Source organism: Echinops telfairi, unplaced genomic scaffold (assembly GCF_000313985.2).
Source record: "Echinops telfairi isolate 266 unplaced genomic scaffold, ASM31398v2 ScPeMD7_40;HRSCAF=151, whole genome shotgun sequence".
NCBI classification, from domain to species: domain Eukaryota; kingdom Metazoa; phylum Chordata; class Mammalia; order Afrosoricida; family Tenrecidae; genus Echinops; species Echinops telfairi.
This window is the reverse complement of record NW_022103938.1, coordinates 1,106,096-1,127,585: the sequence shown is the minus strand read 5'-3', so window position 1 is coordinate 1,127,585 and position 21,490 is coordinate 1,106,096. Positions and strand designations below refer to the sequence as shown.

The window sequence follows — 21,490 nt, the reverse complement described above, 5'->3', positions numbered from 1 at the left end:
ATGAGAAACAAAAAGTACTAAGTTGCTGTAAATTATTGCTACACACTGAGTCATTACTGTGTATTGAATACACTGTCTTTTCATTGCAAAATAAATAATGCTCAATCTTGTTTGTAACTCTGGTTGACCTGTCATTGGCCTCTGACTCTCTAATCAAAGGCTGCAAATCCAATAAGCTGCATGAACTCTAAATAGATTTTTTAAATCTTAGAAAATCTTTATTTTAATATCAATACAGAAATTAGCCATTGTCAGAGTTGATGATATAATGAGATACAAGAAAGTCACCATATAATTATGAAGCTTCAGTTGAAGAAGCTATAACTACAATACATATAATCACCAAATGAAAGACCATCAAAATATATTAATCAATTTCTTATAGAAATGAAGAGGCAAATAGATTATAATATGATAATATTAGTATAACTCCAAAACATCACAGTCAACTAAAGATTGATCAACCAAAAAGAAAATCAACAAAGATATAAAAATATTAAATAACACAATCAACTGGATCTCATAGATAAAAATATAGGATACTTCGTCAACAAAATTCATTACACTTTCTCCTCTAATGCCCGCAGAAGCTATTATGGAATAAACCATATTCTAAAATAGGCCATAAAATTCAAGACTATATTTTAGGCCATAAAGCAAGCATCAATAAATTTTGAAACATCTAAATGCAAACCATCTTTTCACATCATAACACTGTAAAATTAGAAATCTACCATGGAATGATAGACTCCAAAAAATCGAATACATGGAAATTGAATAACACTTTACTCAAAAACCATTGGGTAATTTAAGAAATAAATAACATAATCAAAATATCCCTTGAAATAGAGATGAGAATGAAAATACAACATATAAAAAGCTTTGGGACATAACAGAAGCAGCACTCACGGCAGTTCAAAGCAATAAGGAAGACATCAGTAAGACAGAATTGAAGCAAACGTCTAAACACATCAACTACAATAACCAGAGAAAATGTAGCAAAACAAACCATCAGGTACTAGAAAAGAATAACGATTAGGGCAAAAAAATGATTATTCAGAAAATCTAATATTCTTAAAATCAATAAGACAAGAAGTTAGCTCTTTGGAAATATTAACAAAACTTATAAACCAAAAGAAATGAATGAGAAAAACAAAATCTGTGAATAAGAAATGAAATGGATGATACACAACTGAACCAAATGAGATAAAAAAATATAATCACAGTTTTATGAAAAAAGTGGTTTCCAGCAAATTCAAAAATTTAGAAGAAATGGTTACATTTCTAGAAATGCATTATTTACCTAAAATATACCACAGAATGATGTAGAAAATCTCAGCAAGCCTACAACTTAACAAGAAATAAATCTAGTCATAAAAAACTCCCAACATCAAAAAAATCCAGGCCCAGAGGGTCTCACGGGAGAATTCTATCACACAGATAAGAGAAGATTTAATACCAATTTTATATAAATGATTCCACAATATACAAATGGACAATATGCTACCAAAATCATTTTAGGAAGCAACTATAACTCTGATACCTAAACCAGGCAGACATTACCAGAATTGAAAATTACAGACCAATATCACTAATAAATGTAGATGCCAAGATCTTCAATAAAATACTAGCCAATATAATTCAATTGAGCATCAAAAACAATACATCACGACCAAGTGGAATTCATAGCAAATATGCAAAGATAGTTTAATATTAGAAAAAAACAATGTAATTTATCACATAAAATAAAGGAGAACCGTAAGATTTATCAATTAATTCAGCAAAGGCAGTTAATAAAAGTCAACATTCACTCTTGATAGATGCATTCAACGGCAGGTGTGCAAAACCAATAGACTGTAATGGAGAGAAATTGAAATCATTTCCTCTTGGATCTGGATATAGGCAAGATCGTCCTTTATCACCAGTGTATTTAATATAGTTCGGGAAGTTTTAGCTAGGGCCATAAGACATCAAAACAATAGAAAAAATAAAACTTTATTGAAGACAACATGATCCAATATAAACCAAGCCCAACTCATTGCGATCGAGTCAATACTTACGCCTAGCAACCCTCCTCTGGGTTTCCTAGACTGGAACTGTTTCGAGAGTAGAAAGCTCCATCTTTCTCCTGCGGAGTTGCTAGTGGTTTCAACCTGCCAACCACGCACCATGCGGCCCAAGGCCTAACCATTACACCACCAGGCTCCTATGAGTCGATACAGTGAGGACGACAACGTTTCCATTAAACAACTGATAGAACTAATTGAAAATTCTGGTAGCTTGTATTATTAAAGACTATGATACCGGAAAATATATTAAAAGAAAAATACCATTTACAATAACTACACAAAAGATAAAATATTTAGGAATAAATCTTATGAAAGAAACAAAAGAGTTATACAAAGAAATCTACAAAATACTCCTTCAATATACAGAAAGGAGCTTACACAAATGGAACAAGTTACCGTGTTCCTGAATTGGCAGATTAAATAATATATAAATGTCAATATTACCAAAAATAAAAATTCAGTGTAATTCTGATCTAAATCCCATTACTTTTCAAAGATACAAAACTAATTAATAGCTTTATATGGAAAGGAAAGGAAAGAAACCTAGGATAAATAAAACACTATTAAAAAATTAAAACAGTAGGATCCAGACCTACTTTCACTCCCAGACCTTACAACATACTATACTATATAGCCACAAGAATTAACAATCTGATACTGGTATAATGGTAGATATGAAGACCAATGGATTAGAACTGAGAACCCAGAAATACAACCAACTACCTCTAAACATTTAAGTTTTGGTAAAGACATATGTGTTAGTCTGGGTAGACTCGAGAAACAAATTCATGGACACACATATGTGTATAAAGAAGAGGTTTATACACAAGAGCAATTGTACATTGAGAAAACATCCCAACCCAGTACAGTCCAAAGCCATAAGTCTGATATTAGCCCACATGTCTGATACCAATCTATAAAGTCCTCTTCAGACTCACAAAACACATGCAATGAAGCCAAATGCAGGACAATCACAAGCCAGTGGGTAGAAAGTCTTTGGGTCCAGTGGAATTGTAAGCATCTAGGCACTGGCAAGGGTCTTTCTCTGGCTTCTCCGGTTTCAGAGATCTGATTGCATCCATGTGACTTGTCCAGCTCAGGGCACTAGGGTAGTTCCATGTGTCTTGTCACCTGCAATGTCTCCCAGGGAGTGAAGTAGTGAGAGAGAGTCTCTCCTGCCCCCAAGGAGGAAGATCCAGCAATTCCCAGAATCCTTAGGGGAAGATCATGCCCATATAGAGATCTCATTGGCCATATCCTGATTAATAGCCTAGACTCCACCCCTACACTCTTAATCCTCAAATTGACACTACATTATGTAATGGCCACAAAATAAAACACATTAAATGGGCAGGAGACAGCTTTTTCAACAAACGGTGCTGGGAAAACTGGATCTCAATCTACAAAAGAATAAAATACCCATACCTAACTCCATGTTCAAAACCAAACTCAAGATGGACCATAGATCTAAATCTAATCACAAAATTACTAATACCATCAATTAAAAATGAGGACAAACTTAAGGATTCCTATACAAGGCATAAATCCACTATCAAACATAATAGAAAATGTCCACACTATAGAAAACAAGATAAAAAACTGGGACCTACTAAAAATGCAACATTTATGCCCAACAAGACTTCTTCAAAAAAAGTCACCAGAGAACTCACAGATTGGGGGGGGGGGCGGATTGCTCAACAATAATGCATCACATAAGAGGCTAATTTCCAAAATCTATAGAAAACTACATCCACTTTACAAGAAAAACAAATAATCCAATAAAAAATGAGCATAAACATGAATAGGCAATTTCCCAAAGATGACATACTGGTGGCTAACAACCACATGAAGAAATGTTCGTGATCACTAGCAATAAGAGAAATACAAATAAAAGCACCAATGAGATATATCACCTTACAATGACACTTTTGGTAAGAGCCAATAAAACAGAAAATCCCGAATGCTGGAGAAGATATGGCAAGTTCAAAATTCTTTCATGTTGCTTCTGGGACTGCAGAATTGTACAACCATTATGGAAATCAATATGGCATTCCTTTATACAAATAAAAATCTAAGTACTGAATGATCCAGCAATTTCTCTCCTGGGTATATACTTTAAAGAAATTAAGAAAATAACCCAGACATATGTACACCTATGTTCACTTCAGCAAATTCCACAATAGCAAACTCACACAAGCAATCAAACCCCCCAAGATAGAGGAATAAACAAGCTCTGGTACATTCATACTATGAAATGCTATGCATCAACAAAAATCAATGACAGCCCTCTTAAACACCACAAGACATGGACAAAACTAGAGAACATTATACCTAGCAAACTCAGTCAATCCACAAGGATAAACATTTAATATCACCTTCGTTATAAGGAAAAACAAAGAAGAAACAATGTGGTTTATACACGGATAGACAAAACTTTGATGATTATGAAGAGATGAAGGACAGAGTTGGGAACAGGGAGGGGGGAGTGAGGGAGGGAAAACAATGGAGGGTTTAACACTAAAAAATAATAAAAACTGCTTCCTGGGGAAACAAAGCCTCCAGATTCCTTACCCCTCCGATGTAAAGGGGTGTGGAGGAAAAGTGAAAATGGAATGGGCTTGGGGTCTTTATGACACACAAGTTTATTTCAAACAGAAAAAATTAACCAATGTAGAAATATTCTCCCACTAGAAAAGATTAAAATAAAGTGGGAAAGTATAAAACAGTACTGGATTTCTGTCTTGTTTACGTTTAACTAATCCTTTGGTGATCCAAAAGATGGTGTCCAGCTGTCAAAAGATATAGAAGCTGGGGTTCTATAGGCTGGAAGATCAACAAGGGGCCATCTAACTGAGAAACAACAAAGCACACATGGAAGAAGCACACCAGCCTGTGAGATCACAAGGCGTCGAAGAGATCAGGGATCAGGCATCAAAGTCAAAAAAAAATAAAAATCATAGCATTGTGAATGAGGGGGAGTGCAGAGTGGGGACTCAGGGCTCATCTGTGAGAAATTGGACATACACTTGCAGAAGGGCTGCGAGGAAGAGATGAGCCAGTCAGGGTGCAGTATAGCAATGATGAAATATACAATTTTCCTCTACTTCTTGAATGCTTCCCCACCGCCACTATCATGATCCCAATTCTACCTTACAAACCCAGCTGGATCGGAGGATGTACACTGGCACAGATAGGAACTGAAAATACAGGGAATCCAGGACAGATGAACCTCCCAGGACCAGCGGTGAGAGTGGTGATATCGGGAGGGTGGAGGGAAGGTGAGGGAGAAAGGGGGAACAGATTACAAGGTCTACATATAACCTCCTCCCTGGGGCACAGACAGCAGAGAAGTGGGTGAGGGAAATGTCGGATGGTGTAAGCTATGACAAAATAGGAATTTATAAATTATCAAGGATTCAAGGGGGCGGGGAGCGTGGAGGGAGGGGGAAAATGAGGAGCTGATACCAAGGGCTCAAGTAGAAAGCAGGTGTTTTGAGAATGATGATGGCAACATATGTACAAATGTGCTTGACACAATTGATGTATGTATGGATTGTGATAAGAGTTGTATGAGCCCTTAATAAAATGATTTTTTAAAAAAAAGAAAACCAATTCTAAAAAAATATATGTGTAGAGATACAGGGTATATATCTTCATGCAAGGCATTAATAAAATATGACCTGCTGATAAAGCCAACCAATTTGATCTGGCATGTTACTATTGGCAGAAAAACCAACTCAATATTACCCTCCCTCCACAATGAAAACACCCAAATCTATTGCTGCCACGTTGATTCTGACTAACAGCAACCCCAGAAGACAGTAAAACTGCCCCATCGGGTTTTCTAAACTGTAGTTTTTCAGCATATAGTATTTTCTCCCATGGAGTGGGTGGTAATTTCAAATTGCCAACCTCTTAGCAGTTAAGCACCTAACACTATGTCAACAGGGTTTCTAATGCTACATTATCTTAGATAAAACATAACACATTTTCCTTGAGCTGTTATTGTTGCATATTAAATACCTGCACATAAGCTAGTTTATTCATTGTTGTTTATTATTTACATTTTAAGAGAGAACTAGCCAGTGTCACATTTTATGCGCACATGATTCATTTATGTGCTCCACAAATAATTATGGATGCTTGTTTTCACTGGCTATCATTCTCAATGGCTAGTAACCATGAACCAGACAAAATCCCTGGCTTAATAGGTAAATACATTAGATACATGTGAAAAATGGGCAGATGCTATGAAAGAAATATTTAAGGCAGAGCAAGCGCAATCAGAAGGAGAGCCATAAGATGGGGAGGTAGACTTTGCAGTGCTAACTAAATGTTGAGGTGCTAGATGAGCAATGCTGTACGTGAATGAGTTAGCTGCATGAACATCTGCAAGAAAAGGTCAGAAGCAACTGGCTCAAGGACTTTGAGGCAGAAAGGTTCCCAAATGCTGGAGGAAAACAAGAAGTTCAGTAGATAGTAGAATGGAGAGAGAGTAGAATGGCCAGAAGTCAGGTAGGGGCCGTGGTGGAGAGTCAAAGGAGGCTGTGTGCAGCCATGGAAACTGCCATTCTTCAAGGCCAATGTTCACTCTATTTGAAAAGGAGATTATGCTGGGTAGACATTCTTTGGTCACTGGGGCAGCAGGTAATGATGTGAATTGAAGAAAATTCTACATCTTTCTTGAGTGAAGCAGGTGTGGTAGAAGCAGCGTAATTGCAGTTCAATCTAATAGCTCAATCATGTCACACTGGCCTACTCTTTTAATTAACATGGTACTGTTAAACTTGAGTCTTTCTAATACGAACAAATAATGGTATTGGTTAAAAAAATTAAAAACAACAACTTTCCTTAGGCCACCTCCAATGTTTGTCCTGACTCAGAATTTGGGCAGGGGAAATGGTGAAAAATAGAAACAGATTCTTTGGTCCCCCGAGTTTTTCAGCCCATTCTACTATGCCAGGTTTTCACGTGGTGAAAACCTACACCAGATGAATCAATAAATTTTCATGTAGATAAATCATCACAACTAAGATTCCTGCTTCTATCACTCTTTCCAAAGGGTGGTCTACCTCATGCTTAATTAATAGGAGTTTCAATTTTCATTTTACACATGACAATGATTCTAGGCACACTTCCCCCTATGTACACTGAGAAGAGAAGGACACTTTCATTTTCAGCCCACTCACAGTTGCTCAATGCCCTGTAAACAAATGCCAATGTGGAAATAAAGTTTATTTAGAAATATGTCCAAAGGTAATGATGTCTGTTATAAAACCAACATGGCCTCAATGTTACTAGCCATTATAAATTCAACTATGTTCAGGTTTACCTTTGATCCCCTGTCCTTGTTTATGGCAAATACTTCATGCTATAATTATATTTGCAACTTAGCTTTTTTACAGTGTTCTTCACTTAATAGTAAGATTTTTAAACTTTCAATTTTGTGACCTAAGTCTTTATGTTTATCATTTTTATTAATGAGGACCAGCCAGACACAATAGTAAAATTTTCGAGCAAGAGAATGTGTCTTGTTATTACACACCCTACTCATTTCAAAATTTACTAACACTGATTTTTTTTGCTTTAGTGGACTAACAGATCTCACTATTTGTGGCTAAATTCTTTTTTCTTTCTTAATTAAATGCTTTTATTAGGGGCTCGTACATCTCTTATTCAAATCCATACATTCATCCAGTGTGTCAAGCACATTTGCACATATGCTGCCATCATCATTTTCAAAGCATTTTCTTTCTACTTGAGCCCTTGATATCAGCTCCTCACTTTCCCCCTTCCTTTCACGCCCCCCCCTCCCTCATGAATCCTTGATAAGTTATAGATCATTATTTTCATGTCTTACATTGTCCTGTGTCACCCCTTCACCCACTTTTCTGCTGTTCGTCCCCCTGGGAAGGGGTTACATGTTGATCCTTGTGATAGACACTCCCTTTCTCACCACCACCCCCTCCTCTAATCCATCTGGAATCTCTATTCTCATTGTTGGCCCTGAGTGGTTTATCTATCCTGGATTCCTTGTATTGCGGGCTCAAGTGTGCATGTTCTGGTCTAATCCGATTTGTAAGGTAGAATTGAGGTCATGATAGTGGGGGGAAGGAAGCATTAAAGAACTAGAGGAAAGTTATGTGTTTCATAGGTGCTATATTATGCCCTGACTGGCTCATCTCTTCCTTGTGACCCTTCTGTGAGTGAATGTCCAATTGTCTACAGATGGGCTTTGCGTCTCTGCTCTATGTCCCTGCCCCCATTCACATTGGGTATGATTTTGTTCTGGGTCTTAGATGTGTGGCTAAATCCTTGCCTGAGTTTATTATGCTTAGTGCTCTAAACTATCAATGTATTCAGTCCTTATACAATCAGTTTCATGTAGCAAATGTCACCTGTCACACTGAGGAATTTCTAAAATAAATCAGGAACAATAACTGGTAAGGTCGCCTTGCTAGCACTTGAAGGAGACTTAGTGACCCAATGGACTGAGTGAGCGGCTACCCTGCAGGTCAGTGAGGAACTGGTGTAGTGGGGAATACAACTCCACACCAGCCCAAGGCTGAATTCTATGAGAGAGTGATCGCACATGCCTCTACCCTTCTTAATTCTGACACTGATCGCCACCCTCTCCCCGCCCCCCAACTCCTCTATTGCCAGGGTCAGTAGTGTGTTGCAGTGCCACACAGAACTCACATACAATACTCAGTAGGATGGAGGCTTTTTAGAGAAATAAAACCAAGATAAAAAGTGCAAAGGATACAGCTCTTAATCCACATATCCATATCCTCTTCTGAACCATGCCATCAGACACTTCACTCTCTGGTCCTGGGCCTCACAGACAGACAGCTCCTTTCCTGCCTTGCTGGGGGAACGTGTTACAAAGCTCTTTAGGGCTGATGAGCTCCCAAAGGGGACCCCACTTTGTAAGCCAGCCTCCTGCCCAAAGCCACTGGGCTTTAGTAGGAAGCACCTCACTCCTCACTCTTCTTTCTTGATGGTGATGGGATTCTCTCACCTGCTGCTTCTGAGGTGGCTCACTTTCTACCCGGAGGAATGGCAAAACTGACCACTTGCCTCACTAAAGTATTCTATACCTTTTGTGTATGCTCCCAACTAGTTATTTAGTGAGATTTACAAAGACTATAAATAAAGGCGATAGTAAGTAATTTCACATCACTATAGTTGGTGTTTGAACTTATCAGTTGCATCATGGAAAGGAGAAGAGGCAATCGGCTTCTGTAAAGATTTACAGCCTTGGAAACCCTATCAGGCAGGTGTCCTCTGTCCTGTACAGTCACTGAGTCAGAATCCACTCCACAGCAGTGGGGTGGGCATCTAGCACTTATTATGTGCCAGGTACTAAATGTTTCACATATATTAGTTAAAGTAATCTAATCCTCTGGGAATTGCTACTAACTTAACTCTGGTTTTTGTTTGTTTGTTTGTTTTGCTTTGTTTATTAATAAATCATTTGACTGGGGGCTCTTACAGCTGTTAAAACAATCTATACATCCATTGTATTAAGCATCAAGCAAATTTGTACATGTGTTACCATGATCCTTTTCAAAACATTTTCTTTCTACTTGACCCTTTGGTATCAGCTCCTCTTCTTTTTCCTCCCTCCTCCACTCTCCCACACTCATGAACCCTTGATAAATTATAAATTATTATTTTCATATTTTACACCATCCGCTGTCTCCCTTCACCCTTTCTGTTGTTCATCACCAAGGGCAGTGGCGGGGGGTGTTTCATCGATTATTGTGATAGGTTATCCCTTATCCCCCCACCTTCCCCCTACTCTCATGGTATCCCTTCTCCCATTACTGTTCCTGGAGGGGTATCTGTCCTGAGTTCCCTGTGTTGAAAACTCTTAGCTACACCAGTGTTCATGCTCTGGTCTAGCCAGATTTATAAGGTAGATCTTGGGTCATGTGGTAGTCACCTAATCTGGTGTCAAATTAAAGATTAAGAGTGTAGGGGTGGAGCCTAGGCTGTCAATCAGTAGATAGCCAATGAGACTTCTGTGTGAGAATTCTGGGAAATCTGGTACTTCCTCCATGGAAGCAGAAGACACCTCTCTCTCTGCTACTCCTGGGAGACATTGCAGCTGACAAGACACATGGATGCAACCAGACCTCTGAAGCTGGAGAAGTCACAGAGGGACCCCTGCCAGTGCCGAGATGCTTACAACACCACTGGACCCAAAGTCTTTCTACCCACTGGCCTGTGATCATCCTGCATTTGGCTTCATTGTATGTGTTTTATGAGTGAAGAGGACTTTATAGATTGGTATCACCCTTATGGGCTAATATCAGACGTATGGCATTGGACTGGACTGGGTTGGGATGTTTTCTCAATGTCCAATTCCTGTGGTATATAAACCTCTCCCTTATATACGTATGCATGTTTATGTATTTCTCTACTCTACCCAGACTAACACAGGTAATGATAGTGGGGGGAAGGAAGCATTAAAGAACTAGTGGAATGTTGTAAGTTTGGTCAGTGCTGTACTTTACCCTGGCTGGCTTGTCCCTTCCTTGTGACCCTTCTATGAGGGGATGTTCAATTGTCTACAGATGGGCTTTGGGTCTCCACTCTGGCCCCCCCTCGATCACATTGAAATGATGGTTTGTTTTAGGTCTTCTGATGCCTGATACCTAATCCTGTTGACACCTTGTGATCACACAGGCTGATGTGCTTCTTCCATGTGGGTTTTGTTGCTTCCCAGCTAGATGGTTGCTTATTTAGCATCACGCCTTTAAGACCACTGGTGCTATATCTCTTAAAGCCAGACACAGTCAGCTTTCTTCACCACATTTTCTTATGCACCCATTTTGTCTTCAGTGATCATGTCAGGAAGGTGAGCATCACAGAGTGCCAGGTTATGAGAACAAAGTGTTCTTGTGTTGAGGGAGTACTTGAGTAGAGGCCAAATGTCTGTCTGCTACCTTAATACTTAACTTATAAAGATATTTACATAGACCTATATCGCTATCATTATATATAAATATATTTACATGTGTATGTGCCTGTATTTATAGCTCTATAGATGTATTTTGACTCCTAGCTCTTTCCTCTACTTCTTTTTATTTTTCTCCTCTACCGCTATCATGTTTGACTTTCATTCAGCTCTCAGTAATTCCTCTGGGCTGCTTTGCACTTGATCAAACCCCACCAGGCATTCATTGCCCTCCTTGCCATTGATGTTAGATCACTTGTTGTTCCCTTGTCCCTTGTTCCTTCCCCCCACTATCATTACCTATGTTAGTCTGGGTAGAGTAGAGATTTGTTGATTTGTTGGCTCACCCTCTCCATTCCCCGACTCCCCTGTCTCCCCGGAACTGTCAGTCCCATTGTTTTAGCCTTGGGGTTGTTTATCCTGCCTAGCTTATATAGAAAGACATGGAAAAAGAGAGAGAAAAATGAAAATCTAATCCTCTGGGAATTGCTACTAACTTAACTCAGTTTTACAGATGAGGAAGTTAAAGTACAGAGAGGTTATATAATTTGCTCCAGGTGTCATAGTCAGTATAAGATCTAGAATTCCATCCCAAACATTGTTGACAATTGAGTCTATTTTCTTAGCTGCTATGATGACCTGCATTGGTAGTAATTATGGTATTTCCATACTGCATTTCTGATTATTTCTTTTCCGGGTTTTTTCCTTGCTTATATGAGCATTATTTTCACCTGTAAGTAGCACCAAACTATTATATTTATTCTTTTGACAAATATTTACTGAGTTCCTTTGAAACTGGCCTATCATCGATGACTGTAATTTTATTAGCATATTTATAATGTATGTAAATACAATGGATTTCTACTATTAAATGTATAACAAACCTGATATTTAGCTTTGAGCTTGATGTTAGGCTAAAATCTGACAGTCAGACTCAGCTCTCACCTCAACCAGAAGTTCAACATCATTTCTTAATTTCCTAAAATCTTGCACAATCAATTTACTCAGAAAACTCTCTGTTTCTATGGATAAGATTTCTTAGTGTTTATATCTATAAAATAGAAACTAGAATAGCAATATCATAGAATGGAAAAGAAAAGCAAGAACAGCTAGTTCTTGTACCATCATAACAGTAACAAATACTCATCCAAAGATAAACAAGTGGATTTGAATCACAGAAGCAGGGGTGATGCATAATTCATTTCTTTAAGGAATGCTTTTCAAAATGCGTCTCATATTTACTATTCAATGCTGCAGTAAGTGCATGTGCATTAGTTAAGTAGTATGCTGATAATAATTATAGGATTAATTCCATCCATAAAAAGTATATTAATACTTAGACTTTCACAGGCCCTCACCCACTCCCATCAAGTCAATGTTGACTCAGAGTAACCCCTGTTGGGTTCTGAGACTGTAACTCACGGAGCTGCTGGTAGCTTTGACCTGCGGATCATGCACACCACAGCCTAGCATGTAACCATTATGCATCAAAGGCACAAGAACATTTTTTAATAAATGTAGATAGCTTTGGCTGCAAAATTGTATAGTGGAATTATCGATAAACTACATTAAAACATGAAACACTAGGATAAAATTGCCTGAGAAATAAGAGTAGAAAGACAAGATTAAGAACAAACAAAAATGACACAAACTTTCCAACTGAGGTGGAAGAAGGGTTCATGTGTGTTAAATTAAATTTAACATATATTATCATTTAACATACATCTAACATTGTGTTAAATTAAATTTAACATCTATTAAATTAATAATGATGGGCACCAAATCATTGCAATATTTATATTCCAGTGGATATGTTCTAAAAGTTTTATTGTAGTTGTTGTCTTTTCTTTTTAATATCACTATTCATAATGCAAAGAGCCCTGGTGGTAAAGTGGTCAGCGGTTGGAAACTACCAGGTGTTCATCGGGAGAGAGATGAGGTTTCCTCTCCAATAAAGAATGTACAGTCTTGGAAAGCCACAAGGGCAATTCTAGTCTGTTCGACAGGGTCATTATTAGTCTGAATTGACTCAATGGCAGTAACTTTTTTGGGTTTCTTGCTTTTAATTTATAATGTATAATTTTTGTGATCTTGCTCATGATAACCTAGTCTAGATGTTGAGTTAAATATGTGAGGTTTTATATGGTTATTAAAGTGCTTCTAGGGAACACGGTAAAATGTGTGAAGTCCACCAGAGCTTAAAAACCTCACTGACAGCGCTGGAAAAGCATTGTTCCTACTTGATGCTGTCACATTTAAAACAATCTTTTTTGATGATAAAATGTTGATAGCCCTTCAGATTTTTCTTCTATTCCAGAAATTCAAACGGTGATAATGGGTCTAGCCTTTGCCAAATATGGAGTTTGAACTTAATGTTTGAGCACTTGGCCAAAATATAGATTTGAAACCTAGACTAACAATAAATGCTTGCACATCAATTCCTCTCAAAGGAATCACAATAGATACTCCTTGACAGAGTGAGAGAGAAATGTGGAACAAAACTCAAAATCATAACAAGTATTAAGCTTACTGGTCTGATCCCCTGAGACTGGTGGAACCCCTGAGACTACGGCCCTTACTCATTCTTCAAGCCTGGAATTCACCCCATGGAAAGAGCTCTCGGCTAAACAGTTCACTGGCCTGAAAAGTGTGCGATAATAGCAGGGAGGCATGGACGTGTTCCTTAGAACAATCAACCAAAGCTGACCCAAGGGGCAGAATTTGCCCAGGACAAAGTTCTGAAGGAATTGGAAAGGACACGTGGAAACAGCAAACCCGGGGAAATGGGGAAGAGGGCTGTTGCAATGTGGGGACTGCAATCAATGTCAATGAAACAAAATGTGGATGAATTATCTAATGGAAAAATAATTTTCTCTGTAATCATTCACTAAATATTTAACAATAAAGAGTTAAGCTATCAAAAGCTTGCAAACGGCCATCTAAACTATAATAAGTAAATTCTTCATAGAATCCTGACGTTCTAGAACTATTCCATCGGAATGAAATGAAATGACTGCCTTGAGATCATCTTTAAACTTAAATCTCAAGTCAAAATGGCCCCTACAAGTCTGAAGCAAATAGTAGGTTAGCTTTAATTAGTACTCTTAAAAAAAATTTTTTTAAATCATTTTATTGGGGCTCATACAACTCTTAGCACAATCCATACATACATCAATTGTGTAAAGCACACTTATACATTTGTTGCCCTCATCATTCTCAAAATTTGCCTTCCACTTGGGTTCCTGGAATCAACTCCTCATTTTCCTTTTTCCGCTCCCCCTCCCTCATGAACCCTTAATAATTTATAATTTTTTTTATCTTATCTTACACTGCCCGGCGTCTCCCTTCACCCACCCTTCTGTTGCCCATCCCCCAGAGAGAAGGTTATATGTAGATCCTTGTAGTTGATTCCTCCTTTCTACCCCCACCCCCCATGTCGCCCCACTCACCACTGATCCTGAGGGATTCATCTGTCCTAGATTCCCTGTAGAAACGTTTATTTAGATTTAAAGCAAATACTTCAGTATCACAAACACAATATTAAACTTCCAGGAATACACTGCTGATTTGGAGCACTCTTTTAAAGACATTTTTTTAAATTATCCCTATGAGATCAAATTTACAACTGTGTTGTGGAAGTTTGGGTGAGAGTTCAGGGAACGGTGAGTTAATGTTAATGGGGGTGGAGCAATTTGGAAGAGCATAAGTAGATTGATTTCACAACTTGAAGACTGTAAACAATGTCAGTGAATTGTACGTGTACTATTTATGTAAATGTTATGCATATTTTTACCAAAATATTCATTCAGTAAGCATTTGCCAACTATCATGGGGATTTGAAGTACTCGTGCTATCGCTCCTAGCATCACAATGTGAAAGCCCCCACACAGAGATGACAGACAGACAGATGACAGGTGCCGGGTAATGTATTGTTATGCTTTATCTCTCTTCGTGTGGCAGTTTATCACACAGTTTAGTTGCAATGTTAGACATTTAATATTGGATATATGTACTTTCGCAGTTCAACCCGGTTGTCATGCCCATCATCTCCACTTCACAGTCACTTGTTTAGATCATTTTAAAAAATGTATGTCGAAACTTACGGTACCTCACCTCAGTTCACAGGTGATCCCAATAAAATATTCTTGTCCACGGAAGTGCTCGTTTCTATTCATATCTTATTTATAGTCTAAATCCATTTTTTTCTATGTAAAACACACACACATCTCAACTTTGTGGGAACCATTATAATAGTGTGGATACTCATAATGTTATAGCGTGGCTCTTTCACAGTTTCTGATTTGTATAAGATGGATTCTAACATTCCAATCTGCTTTGGCAAGCAAAAAAGGACGATGAATCACTATTGACAAAATATTTTATAATGCTGAGGGTAAAAACAAATAAAATGTTCATCATAGCTTGATGCAATCGATATATGAATTGTTATAAGAGTTGTAAGAGCACCGATAAAATGATTTATTTTTTAAAATGTTCATCATTATAAAATTTACTTATAGAAAAAATAAAGGAATTGCCTTTGTATTCTAGGGTTGACAGAAAGAAGAATTAACAAAGATATGTCACATGGGTTGGTATATCATTTTGCTTTTAAAAGACAAGAAAAAGGATAGGTATAAGCAACAAAAATTAAGACTCTACCAGCAGTTCTCAGCCTGTGGGTCACGACCCCTTAGAGGGTCGAACGACCCTTTCACAGGGATCGCCAGATTCAAAACAGTAGCAAAATGACAGTGATGAAGGAGCAACGAACACAATGTTGTGGTTGGGGAGTCACCACCCCATGGTCGTTTGTTTTAAATTCTGTGATAAATTTCATAAAAGAACCATTTAAAATGTAGCTGGAAAATAAAATACACCAAAATGAAGCCAGGTGAGTATGTTTGATGTTCCTCGTCTGCCATGACTTGGGGTGTATTGTCTTTATGAGACAGTGAAGTCAGAGAGAAATGAAGTCAAGAACACTGTTGATTTCATCAAAGCATATAGTTTGTTTTTTTGCCTATTTAAAACTATTTAAAATGCTGCCGAAACTTCTAATTAGTAACACTGGCCAACAGTAATCTCACAGTACTGTTGTTCAAGCATTTGGATAATTTGATAAAGTCAGTGCCATATTTCTGATGGTCATGGAAATAATGTGGAATTGATTTTTGAATACTGGAAGTGGTTAATATGTTACAAAAAATAAGTGGTTGTCCGTTTGCTTTCACTGTCCATTAGGTAAAATAAAAGCCAGTGAATCTGGAGCAAGAGCAGAGTTCAAGGAACAGGGACACAGGTTCCTGTTCTTCGCTACTCCTTTTCACATCATGAGGAGAAACCAGCTGCCAGGGGCAGTCTTGCTCCTGCTTTCTCTGCTCCTTCTCAGAGATGCTGTAGACACTGCAGAACCGTAAGCAACATTTCCAGAAATATCTCTTGCCTTCTTTCTTTCTCATTGTATTATCTGCTTCTTGATCCCCCCTTTTATATATTTTCTGATTTCTTATGAAAGTATCTGTCATTTAAAGGACTTGGTCACTCAATTGCTAATACCCAGATTGAAGAAAACCCAGATCGTTGTTCTCGCTTTGCTTCGGACTCTCCCGTTGTGATCCACATCTGTCAGAGGAGAACCACTGAAAACTCAGTGGTTCTCAGTGGCTGGCTTTTAGGAAGTAGATCACCAGGCTTTTGTCCAGGGTCCTCAAATTATACAATAGTCAGATAGAGGGAAAGAATATCTGTGAAACATTCACCAAATTGATACCTTCTCAATGGGCTCATAAAATGGGCTGCAGTCTTTGGCCAGTGTAACGTGACCGAGGGACTGGGCTTCCCTCAAAGCAGAGAGCGCTCATGCCGCACAGACAAGCCAGGTTTTGTGTGCTAATTCACTAATGCCTTAAGCAATCCACAGGCAATAGACCAGGCCCTGCCATCAATATCGCATAGCAAAGAAGAGAGGCTGCACAAGGGACGTCTCCAAATGCCCAGGCCCCCTGCCACCTGTTGTTGTTATTGTTGCTGAGTGATGTCGAGTCAATTCGGATTCATAGAGCACACCAAAACCCTGTCTGGTCCTGCACCATCCTCACAATTGTTTTTAGATTCAAATCAATTATTGAAACCACTGCCATCTAGTCCCTTCTGACTCAGCAGTGCTACACAACAGAGAACAACTGCCCCTCTGGGTTCCCCAAAGAATAAATCTTTATGGAAACAGAAAGCCTCAGCTTTCTCTGGTTGTTAGCACCCAGCACATGACACCCTACACCGCCATGGCTCCTGAAAACAGAAGCAGGTATTGCAGGATTCTGTAAGATTGTTCACAAACTATGTCTTCTTGGGGCCTGAGCCACCAAAGTCTACACACAGTGAGTTGCTCTGGGACTAAGTGTTTAGAAGCAAATAGAAGAAGCAAAAGTACATTTCAATACACAGCCTACTTGGGTGCTTGTAAGCTAAGGGCAGGCGTCCTGGTGGCATATTGATTAAAGCCATTGACTTTAACTGAAAGACCAGGGATTTGAGCCCACCAGTCATGGGGGCAAAAAAACACGGAGCAGTTTACTTCCTTAAAGCTTTACCACCTGGGAAATCTTATGGAACGGTTCTACTTTGTCCTATAGCGTTGCTATGTGTTGGAACCAACTCCACCGCAAAGTTAAAGTCAACGAGTGACACAAAAGGGCCTGGGGGACCTCAATGTTGTGAAGTCACCTCATATGTGTCATACGTGTTACAGAGTAGAACTGCTCTATCGGGTTGTCATGGCTATCTATAATCTTGACAGAAGTCGATCACCTGGCCTTTCATCCAGGTTGCCACTAAGTAGATTTGAGCCACGGTTAGCTAAGTAGTTGAGCACAAATTGCTTGCACCCACCTGGAAATGTGGAGAGCGGAATTTTAGGCTGGGTTTCTATGGCAAAATGCCTAGTAATTGGCCACCTTCCCTTCGCTTGGCCCCCATCATGAGAGAGTGAAAAAAAAGTAAAGAATTAGCATTGTTTTTGAAAGAGTTGTGAAAGGCAGCTGGAACTGTCCTCGTGTATTAGATATGATCTCTCTGATGCTTCTTGAGCCCAGGGGATTCACGACATCATTCATGCAGAACCCCAGACCACACACCGTATTTAAGGAGCTTTGGACTTTCCGTGATAATCGCTGGATTAATTCATATTTTATTGTTGTTACTCAGAACTTGAAAATTATTTGTATCCAAAATTTATAATCATTCATGGATTGGTTGCCCATGGTGATCAACAGGCTTTCTAATATTATGATGTTGCCCGGTTCCACAACAAAAGGAGACCATCTTGATGTTGAATTTCTTAGCGAGTTGCTTCGGAGTTGCTGAGAGCTACCTGCTGCTCTACCTTCCTGCTGAAATGTGGCTCTGCTGATACACATCTCTTCATGTTAGGAGACAATAGCAAAGATTGTCTAGGAAATGACCATTGGTATAATGTCGTTTATACCCTGCGTGGCTGATATAGACCCCTGTTCTCCACAGACACTATGTGGTGCTGGTCCCATCCCAGCTCTATTCTGGGGTCACTGAGAAGGCCTGTGTTATGCTGAAAGACCTCAATGAAACTGTGACTGTGACCATGACTATAGAATTTGGAGGACAAAGCTGGAACCTGCTCAGCAAGCCTGTGGCAGAAAAGGCCTCCTTCTTCTGCCACCCCTTCTCTGTGAGTGCTTCTGTGGAAGGGTGGCGATTGGTAGAGAAAGGCTATCCTAGCTGATGCCTGATTTCTGACGCCCAAAAAAACCCAGTGAAGAGAAAATGAGAATTACAAAGTGAATTCCAAAAATTAGAGTCTAGAAATGAAAGTTCTACTGAGTGTGTGAATATAATATTTACGAACAGATCTAGTAAAGTAGAGGAGATGTCGTAATACTTATAGAATGCTTTTGATCTTAAACTTCTCTGATAAATAATGTTTGTGCTATTATTCCCATCTTACAGATAAAACCATTGAGATATGTTAAGTGACCTTTCTAAGGACTCATAGATGCTTGAGAGTTAATGAATTGTCCCTATAGCCTTGTACTACTTAGAGTATTAAATGTTAGCTAATCATGTTGGCTTAGTACCAATAATGATGTAGGTATGCAAAAAGCTGGAAAACAAATACAATGAACAAAGAGGAATGGAATTAGAGTGAGAATATTGAATATAAAATGAACTGCCAGAACTATGATCAAATCTGTCTTGGCAGAAGTATAGCCAGAAAGGTCCGTAAAGGGGGGAATGATTAGATTTTTGTGTCACGTACTCTTGGCATGTCACCAGGAGGGCCCAGGGCCCAGGAAGAATATCGTGCTTGGTAAAGTAGAGGTGCCGCAGGAAGGAAGACCCTCAAAGAGATGCGTTGACACTGTGGCGGCAGTCATGTGCTCGAATATAGCCATGGTTTGAGGTGGGTATAAACCTCAGCAAGGCTCTTTCCTGCTGCACCGAGGGGCTTCTGTGCATCAGAAGGGACACGAGGGCACCTTACAGCAACAACGTGTCGCTGACAACTGGAAAATAAAGCCGAATCCTGGTTACAATACAACCATCCTGGCTGTGAAGATGTAGGCCTGTTTCCTTCACTATTGTGATTGGCTTGAAGAATTAATTCGTTTGCCTGACATGGTTTTTCCCCTCTTTAATTAAATCAGTCAATTGTTGCTGTTTGTTACACGATCAAAAGAACCGATTTAGAAAGCAAAGAACCTAGTCTTGGATTTGTCCCTTGCTCACTCTCATGGGACTAACCTGGTTAACTGAGGAACCCCAATAGAGTGAGACATTCTCATGTGGATCTGGGCCGATTCTTCAGCTCATTTTGTTTTACAGCTTCCAGAGCTCTCCACCCACATGGCATACATTACTGTGCAGGTGAAGGGGCCGACCCAACAGTTCAGAAAGAAGCAAATAATGGGCATCAAAAAAATAGAAAGCCTCGTCTTTGTTCATACAGACAAACCCGTCTACAAACCAGCACAAACAGGTATACACAAATCTAACAAGTAAGAGAACGGTAAGGGTTGTGGGCCTTTTATAACTTTATTCTGTGGTCATTGAAATCCTAGCATGTTGCAATGTATCCCTCCCTGGGTTTCCAAGGGAGGTTCTCATGGACAAAAATCTTGTGTGTTTCAGTGAGATTCCGCATTGTTTCTGTGAATATCAATTTTTACCCTTTGGATGAAATGGTGAGTCTCATAACAATAGATGAGGTTGGAAGAAATTGTCCAAAATTTAAGTTCTATTCTTTTGGAAAGACTGAGGCCAAAATACGACATATTTAAATCTATTGCAGGTGTACTAGGGGAATAAGTAAGGTCAGGAACAAGACAATTCACTAACATCACTCTTAAAATAATCACTCTATTGAAGTTGCTTAAAGTACGACTTATCTGCTTAAAGATCCCAGCTGTTATAGTGAACAAAAGAAAATTGCATCGGATTTCTGTCAATGATTATCTACAAACAAAACTTACTTGCATCACTTAAGCAGATTATGATTCCCCAGTCATACATTATATCACAAAAGGAAAGTTATGACTTCTTAAGATGGGGCTCCCCCACTAAGTTCTGTGAACCCAACAGGAGGGACATGTATGTGTTTAAACAAAAAGTAAAGACATCATTGACTCTGCTCAGAGAGCTTTGTCACTGCTGCCACCATAGTTTTCTCGTCCTAAGTTCCATCTCTCACAGACTCTTTCTTTCTTTCTTTTCAGTTCCCTGTGGTTTATATTGAGGTAGGTAACGCATTGTGTGTTGCAATTGGAATGAGAACTTACAAGTTCTATAAAATCACCCCTCTCCCCGCCTCCCATACAATGTCACAAAAATGAAGGAAACACTGTTTTCCTGTCTATCTTAAATCATCTGTAGACATCAATGAGCTATAAATGAAGGAACAAAATCCCCTGATAAGATCTTGTTCAGAGACTTCGAGTATAAGGATGTCAAAAAATATTGCTGTAAGGGTACCAGCTCATACATGGATTCAGTCTCACCAAATGGGTTTAATTAAACACGTCTCTGCTGCCACCGAGGGCTGCAGACCAGTTCTTTCAGTAGCTTACTTGTTTCACTCTCATTGGGATGCCTTCAGAAATAAGTACAACCAAAGCAGTGGCTTCGGAAGAAATCTCTTGGACCAGTTAAACTGAAGGCATAGAGGTCAGCTCAGAAGGTTCTAGCAACTGTTTTTTGAGGGAATTCCAAAGTGATCATCTTGATAGATTTCCCCAAAGGATGCAAAATGATCACAGAAGCTTTTTTTAAAAAATCGTTTTATTAGGGGCTCATACAACTCTTATCACAATCCATACATACATCAATTCTGTAAAGCACATTTGTACATTCATTGCCCTCATCATTCTCAAAACATTTGCTCTCCACCTAAGCCCCTGGCATCAGCTCCTCATTTTCCCCCTCC

At 38.9% G+C, this 21,490-nt stretch overlaps 1 protein-coding gene across 1 annotated transcript in view; it reads left to right on the top strand.

Moving 5' to 3' along the window:
• The first annotated feature begins 16,338 nt into the window (after positions 1–16,338).
• Positions 16,339–21,490, top strand: part of LOC101654166 (pregnancy zone protein-like) — a 77,587-nt gene continuing 72,435 nt past the window's right edge. The window contains exons 1-5 of the mRNA XM_045290507.1: positions 16,339–16,450; positions 18,556–18,739; positions 19,894–20,047; positions 20,200–20,252; positions 20,784–20,804. Coding sequence (XP_045146442.1) covers positions 16,368–16,450; positions 18,556–18,739; positions 19,894–20,047; positions 20,200–20,252; positions 20,784–20,804 — 495 coding nt within the window. The 5' untranslated portion in view covers positions 16,339–16,367. The remainder of the gene's footprint in view (positions 16,451–18,555; positions 18,740–19,893; positions 20,048–20,199; positions 20,253–20,783; positions 20,805–21,490) is intronic.